The 8,042-nt window shown below is 43.8% G+C and overlaps 1 protein-coding gene across 1 annotated transcript; it reads right to left on the bottom strand.

The window, feature by feature from the left end:
* Positions 1 to 55: 55 nt before the first annotated feature.
* On the bottom strand, positions 56 to 7,771 carry SARC_03078 (hypothetical protein; the record flags this gene model as incomplete). Its single annotated transcript, XM_014303130.1, has 13 exons — positions 56 to 367; positions 749 to 957; positions 1,277 to 1,441; positions 1,705 to 1,817; positions 2,497 to 2,614; positions 3,017 to 3,150; positions 3,773 to 3,829; positions 4,164 to 4,278; positions 5,087 to 5,338; positions 5,535 to 5,630; positions 6,217 to 6,417; positions 6,784 to 6,998; positions 7,708 to 7,771. The coding sequence occupies 13 exons, from the start codon at positions 7,769 to 7,771 to the stop codon at positions 181 to 183; spliced, it is 1,926 nt and encodes a 641-aa protein (XP_014158605.1). The 3' UTR covers positions 56 to 180.
* Between the last annotated feature and the right edge of the window lie 271 nt (positions 7,772 to 8,042).

Below are 8,042 nucleotides of genomic sequence, written 5' to 3' on the forward strand. Positions count from 1 at the left end.
ATATATATTGTGGCATATATGTATTGCAGATTGTGCTTAAAGCTCGGTATGTATAGAGAAGCTTGGATATCCTTTTATTCGATTTCTGCAGCGGTTGTGTAAAGAAGGTATCACACCCTCAACAAGTATAATTACTGATATATAGAGAAGTATCGCCATCCAAGCTCGCCACCATCCACCTTACAAGTTGATCTTCACCTCCACAAAATTCGCTGGAAACATTCCGGAATCATTTGTTTTCTCATTCTCGCCCTCAAACCAGTCCTCGTCAATAAATGCAGTTAAGATTATTGTATCGCCCTCGGTAAAGGACAGGTCGTCGGGTGTGTCGCCTTCGTAGTCAAAGAGCGCAATCGCATGCGGTCGCCTGATGCAATTTCAAAAGAGACCAGAAATTGTATTAGTGAAGACTGGCATAGTGTATTGTATATGAGCACCGAGATGCGTACTTTAGCGTTAGGGAGATAGGGAGTTACACTGTACACAGTGGGGTCAAAATGGCTCGGTAGTATACGCTCACTTCTACTTCTACTTAGAGACCACTAACCCTCATGAGCTTCGGAGTAAAGCAGTACATAAAACCCGATATCAGAACTCTGATTTAACAACACATACGCAGATATCACAAATGGCCCCATGAGCTCCTGCGGAAGATAGCACCACAGGAAAAATGCCACCGAATAGTAATCTAGCTGTGCAGCTTCAACTACCACGCACCGAGACAATATATAAAGCAAAACAAACTTACGTCTCCTTCTTCTGCTTTGGCTTCGAGTTGATCTTCTTCACGGTTCCTTTGGTCTTCACAATTTCTACAAAGTTCAAGGGGAACATTCCCGTGTTCCCGTTCAGAGTACCAGTCAGCCAGTCTGCGTCTACATGTTCAAGCACTTCTATCATATCGCCCTCTTTAAACGGTAAATCATCCGAGTCATTCGCGTCATAGTCAAACAACGCCTGTGGAGCAACGTGGGTTATGTAGGGTTTATTGAGATTGTACAGAAGTATCTGAGAACTGTGTCGCATTGATTGCACACCTGTGGCTATACAAGTCTTTCTGTGGTTGCATCGGTACTAACTCGTTCTACTCGAGAGTATGCGCATAGAATGTCTGCAAATGAGCGCGTGCATGTAAGTGTACAGCGAAATTTACCCAAGATTCACGCTACACATCCAAATAACGAACACTCAACACTTCTTATATGTACCACTCAAAACACCCAAATTTATCCTGCGCGTGTACTGAGTATGCACATCATGAAAGCGTGAAACATACCCTGGCCATCTCCTTGGAAGTCTCAGCCTCAACCTTGCTCACAGGTCTCGACGACGGCCGTTTATTGCTGTTCTGTCGTTTAAGCACAGGACCAGATCCAATCTCCACAACCACTTTGACAAAGTTGGCTGGGAATATCCCTTGGGACCCGTCGGCTCCCTCGCCCTACGTTAGTGAAGAAACATGTCACTGATGATAAGCAAAAGAACTATTGCAATACAGAATGGGTAACTGAGTGTTCTCCGTTTCCGACAATGCATATTGGATGGCTGAGAACAATTCGAGATCAGACTGTATCAGGAATACACCGATACATGTAGCCATACCATCCCTAACAAGTATCACACGACTGACTTAACAACAGGCACAGCTTATACCTGGTATAGCCTATTAGACAGTCAGTGGTAACTTTAATATCGAATACTTGCCTGGAACCACTCATCGCTGACTTTTTCTAACAGCTTAATTTCTTCACCTTCAAAGAATGAAAGCTCATCCGAGTCCTCACCCTTGAAATCGAATAAGGCGATCGCATGCGGACCTAAGGAAGTCAAAGCCAGACAGAATATGCGACACAATGAACTCGTTGCAAATCAGACTTAGGAAACAGTGAGGCATTTGTAGGCGATATGGATGCAAGCAAATAATGCTATGGACGGTTGGTTGGTAAAGAGGCAGACAGCAGGCAGACCCGACTGTGCCGCCGGAAGAAGTGTGCGCCAGTACACGCGCGAGCAATTAGTACAACACGCGATTCCGGGACGTGCCGGTTTGTGCGCTTGAGTGTCAATAGTCATTAAAGAAACCTCAGAGGCATATTTATCAGAAATAGCATATGATACAGTACCAGTCTTGTGTGTTTATAAATATTTAACAGAAACAACATATGATACAGTATCAGTCTTGTGTGTTTATAAATATCTATCAGAAATAACATATGATACAGTACCAGTCTTGTGTGTGCATAAATATTCATCAGAAATTAACATATGATACAGTACCAGTATTGTGTGTGTATGTATATTTATCAGAAAAAACATTATGATACAGTACCAGTCTTGTGTGTATATAAATATTTATCAGAAATAACATATGATACAGTACCAGTCTTGTGTGTATATAAATATTCATCAGAAATAACATATGATACAGTACCAGTCTTGCGTGTATATATAAGCACCTGTACCCACGCCATCATAAACAACCGCACATGTACATACCTTTTGGGGGAGGTGGTGTCATTTCTTTGCCAGCGGTGGAGGGCAGCGCTCTTCTGGTGGAAGCCTTCTTCTCGACCTTCTTGGGCTCGGGTTCAGGTTCGCCGATATCTCTAATAACCTGCAAGGGAGTAGGAATACCGATGAGAGATGCATGCAAGCTAGCCAATATCAAGCAGGATGATCTCGAACGCGAACTGGCATCGTTGTGTGTAAACTAGGCCAAGGCGAACGGATATTACAGGGCTGAGGTGTTGCCTGTCAAGTATATGAAGAACTGCAATAGGTGAATATTGACCGTCTCGAGTGTGGAGTTTTTAGTACTTTTTCTATATCAGTTGTAAGACATTCAGAGGCGACTCGGCCGCAGTCAAAGCATTGCATAAGCGCCAGGGTCAAAGGCGCGAGACATGTGTTGCGATACAGACTGCAAGTAGAAGTACATAAACTTAATTCTACGTATGTGCAACTTGTGTACAGCTTGACACTATAGCCATACGAGCTGTCCTCGATTCGCGCATACCTTGACGAAGTTGGATGGGAACATGCCATAGGTGCCATTTGCCATCTCTCCTTGGTACCAATCTTCATTAATTTTCTCGGTTAGATAGATGGTTTCTCCAGCTGTGAATGACAGCTCTCCCTCTGTGCCGTCACCTGAACATTGGATCGGTTTGCATTGAATTAGATATTGGAAAGAATTAATTGGATTGAATTAATTGGATTGATGAAACTGAATTCAGCAAGACTGAATTAATTGGATTGATGGATTGAATTTAGCGATACTGAATTGATTTGGATTACAATGAATTGAATTGAAATGGATTGGATTGGATTGGATTGGAATGAAATGAATTGCAATAAAATATATTGAATTGGATCAAAATGGATTGCCACCAACATTGGTAATGCGTCCAGTGAAAACTCATATACTTTCACGGGGTGTGGACATGCATAATTCAGAACATTAAACAAAAAACCTTAAAGCCACGTGGGATGTAGATTGCGAGGTACTGATTTGTATTGACTGTATTATAGTTAAGCGACATGAGTATGCACCGTGTTCACCCAGCTGTATATAACGTCTGTGACAAGCTGAGGGTGATATAGGATACAGTACGCTATAAAGTATATACTCTCCGAATATGGAAAGCATATACAACGACACCTGCACTTGTACCATCAATGTACTACCGAATATCCACAATGACTAACGTGAAATAGTCCTGTCTACTTTGGCCTTATGCACGTCGTAGAGTAACAAAAGATTGGGACATACCTTCGAAATCAAATTCGGCTTTCGCTCGTGGTCCATTTTCTTTATCTCTGTCTCTGCCTGGAATCAGTCAATATTTACGAGTACATTTAATTAGTTGGATTGAACCATGCAAACTGCACAAGACATGATTTAACAAGAGAATCGGTATCTATCACAGTGGTGCACCTTAAGTGTTTGGTATATCGCAAAAAGCTCATTGCATATCCATACACGAGAACCCGAGATTCACAGATCTGATATCAAATCAGACGCAAACGGATCAATAGGAAAATCCTAATTCTAAGTCTTGTACTCACATCAGTATATGTATAGTAAACTCATTGCTAAGTCTTGTACTCACATCAGTATAAGTATAGTATACTCATTGCAAAAAGATATGAGCAAAACGTACCTGGTAATTGTGGCGCCTCGGGCTCGTCCTGTTGTTTGTTGGTTTCCTTTGGTCCGGTGGGTTGTTTGCTCAGTGCGGCCTCGACACTCGCCTTCTTAGCGGCTATAGATCCGGCCTGAAGTGATTTCGTAGTGGTTTTGCTTAGTCGTGATAGTTTTGTAGTCTTTCCGCCAATTGGGAAACCCTGAGAACAACTGAAAAGTGCAAACCCCTAAGAAAAACTGACCAGTGCAAACCCCTACGAAAAACTAACCAGTGCAAACCCCTAAGAACAACTAACCAGTGCAAACCCCTACACAAAACTAACCAGTGCAAACCCCTAAGAACAATTAACCAGTGCAAAAACCTACGAACAACTAAAAAGTGCAAACCCCTAAATAAAACTAACCAGTGCAAACCCTTAAGAACAATTAACCCGTACATACAAACGGAAGATCACTCAAGAAACCCAACAATCAGTATATATAAGGGCATAAGAGTCGGGTCAGGTCGAGAAACCCTCTTGAAGAACAACTTAGATGTCAGTATCCATCAGCACCTTCTTATGAACTCGACAGAAATTACCGGCTGGAAACCGGACTGATCATAGTCGGGAGGCACCGCTGAGAATACACACACCATACTTTTATATACAGCACTTCAAAGCCTCCAGTTTCGCATTCTGTAAAACTAGAGTGTGACCATACGCCGGTAGATTGATCGTATATGGTATCCAAAACATAGGTATTCATCGATTTAAACCCTTCACAACAGAACCAACCTCTTGCGCGTTGCAAGCGCACTATTCAGCACTATACTCTTAGCCTGTATCGTCTCGTTGAACACAGGAGGCGGTGACACCATGCTATGTATATAGGAATTCAATATGCACAATCGTGCATACAATTCAGATACCGCCCCGAAGCTGCTTATCATTCACACACCTTAGGCTTGTCGTCGATCTTCTCCTCCTTGCGCGCCGGTGGCGGTGAGGCCTTCTTCACCGGTGGTGGCGACTGCTTCTTGGCCTGCCTGACAGGCGAATGGCTCTTCTGGTGCACAGGCGAGTGTGTCTTTGCTGGTTGCTTGTGCCCCACGGGTGCCGGTGCAGGGGCTGGCCCACCCTTGTCGAACATACTTGCGGCCGCAAGTACGGATCGGGTGGGTTTTGTGCTCTCTACCGGGCGCTCGGGTTCCTGTAACGGTGTAGATATAAGGTAAAGGTATTAACTATTGTGCATATGATGTGTACAGCGAATATAATCACAGACGCGATGTGTTTATCCAAGAGGAGTGTAGGGAACTGTGCGATGATCAAAACGTGTATCATAAGCAGCTGAACATTGCTTTTGCATCCGTATGTAGGGCCCTCATAAAAGAATCACGACTCACGTGGTGTTGTGGCGCCGCTGCGGGTTTGGTGTCTTCTTCGTCGCTCCAGTCCTTGTCATCCACACTATCGGGTTTCTCTGGCGGTGTTGCGGCAGCCTGGGGAGATTTTTTGGTGTCCCGTGTTAGAGTTTGCACTTGTTATATATTGATTTGTCTCGATAGGTTAGCAACAACGGATTGGGATGCCAATAGATCACCCGAAAAAGTCAGAGGAGAAATTGGATGTATATACGACAGAAAACATACCAACAACAATATACCTAACACAATAGAAGCAGTCGTGTACATACGTTTTAAAAATGGTTAAGCTTACAAAAGGCTCGCTTTCTCATTTTCTATACTTTTAGCTAGACAAAAGAGATTGACCGGACAAAAGGGCGCCATCGAGACCTGGTACAGTGCGCCGCAAACAACCAAGTATTCATATCCGGCCAACATTTTTATTGTTCAATCTATTGATTTGAACGCTAGAGACAACACAAGTGATGGACAAAACATACGCCGGCATTGGATCAGCTTAGAGGTGAAGCTGTCCTCGCCCTGACACTAAAAATGGGCCATCGCCCTTCAATCGCAAGGGCAGTCAGGAGATAATGTACAAATGTGGGAGAGCCCAAATCACATACATACCCAACATCCCACTAAAACTAGTAGACGACATCGTCAAACTCGTCTCGCATACCTTCTTTTGTTCCTTGACTGGTTCTGGTTCTGGGTCCTCCACTTTGGCTTCCTCAGGTTCTGGTTCGTCCTCTGATTCGGGCTCAGGTTCGGGTGCCGGGGCTGGTTCGCGCGCGGCTGGTTTGGGTCTGGGTGCCACTTTAGGCTCGGATTCAGACTTGTGTGCGAATGTGTTGTCATCTTTGCCTGCTGGTGAGCCTCCCTGTGTGCACAATGATTATCGATAAACATGAACGCTCGTGTTTGCTATTGAAAGGGGACCAGATGATCACATAGACCGGACACGCACTTTGAATAAACGGTACAACGCACTATACACTATCGTAAATATCGTCGAATCTTCTTAAAAGATTACAACCATTACCGAGTAAGCAGAATACTTTCGCTTGTCAGATACCCTGGTATGTGAAAAAGTGTGTGCACAGATAACTACTACTGCATTCCCTGCCAAATAAGCTGCTGAAGATTACTACGTACAATGTCTGGTATTGCCACTGCCGAAGCAGTACACGAAAACCAACATCACATGCATGTCGCACAAACACCTCCACAAGCTTCATACACCCACCTTATTAAAGATACTCGCAAACTTGTTGACATTGCCCTTCACGGGTGCCGTGTTCTTATGGGCCAATTCGGGCGAGGGTGACCTGGCAACTGGCTTGGGCACAGCCACTGGTTTAGCCATGACTTTCGGCGCACTAGCAGGCGCATTCCAGCTCACTCCGGTACCCATTGGTGCGGGCTTTGGCCCGCTTGGAGTTGGTTTCTTCCATGTAGCACCTGAGGTATGTCCGAGACGTTCAGGGATACAAACAGTGAGGACTGCAATCAGGCGCAAAGCAAGACGGGTGGTAGACATTGGAATGTTATGACATGTGATATGCGTCCCTATACTCCCTGTAGGAACATTCCAAAATAGTAGAGTTGAAATGCTGTTGTGGCGATATTCAAGTTTCACCAAGGTGCGAAGAATAAAGATCGGTGACAACCATTCTGTACTGTATTCCAAGTGAGTGGTCGACAATCGGATAAATGCGAATCAAACACACGTGTCCTGTCGAATAAAGCGAGTGACTACCGTGATCAATAGGCTCTGCATCAGAACTGAAAATATCTCACGTGGAAGTCACGAAAGAACAGATCGATCGCGGACAGAAAGGTTGGGAAGTCACAGCTCAAAGGCTTTCGCCAGTAGGTCTATTTAATTCGGTCTGATGCCGACTCTGGTTGTGCTACACCAATGACCATGCTTGCAGTGAAACATCCCAACAAATCATCATTCAGATAAAAGACACGCAAATAAATCAAGCACATACCAGCATGCTAAGCTGTAGTTCAAAACCATAAAAGTAGGAATTGTAATTAAAAACAGACACGGCAGTATCATCCGTATCATCAACACGAACATTCCACTCGCCATAATGCCAACGATGTGATATAAATCGGCTTTGAATCTAAAATCTGCAAAAGCAAACATGAATGTGATTACCTCCGGTCGGCTTTTTTGGTGCGTTAGGTGCTGCACTGGATGACGTATCTTTATTCTCAAACATCGAAGCTTTGCCCTTCACGCCTGTATTAAGATGAAAGTGGTAGGATTTAAAATACAGCGGAGTGCATACACCTTTTAAGCAGATCTCCAACGAGTAGATTGCCGAACATGTGGAGAAACCCACAAGTATAGGGCAGGCTGATTCTACACACAACAAATAGAAACAGTTCATCGCATTACTCTCATAAACGCAGAGTTGTACAAAATCTAACTATATAGGAATGCACGTCTACATAATAACATTATTGTGATATATAGTATAAAACAACATA

Source organism: Sphaeroforma arctica (assembly GCF_001186125.1).
Source record: "Sphaeroforma arctica JP610 unplaced genomic scaffold supercont1.150, whole genome shotgun sequence".
In the NCBI taxonomy this organism is placed as follows: Eukaryota; class Ichthyosporea; order Ichthyophonida; genus Sphaeroforma; species Sphaeroforma arctica.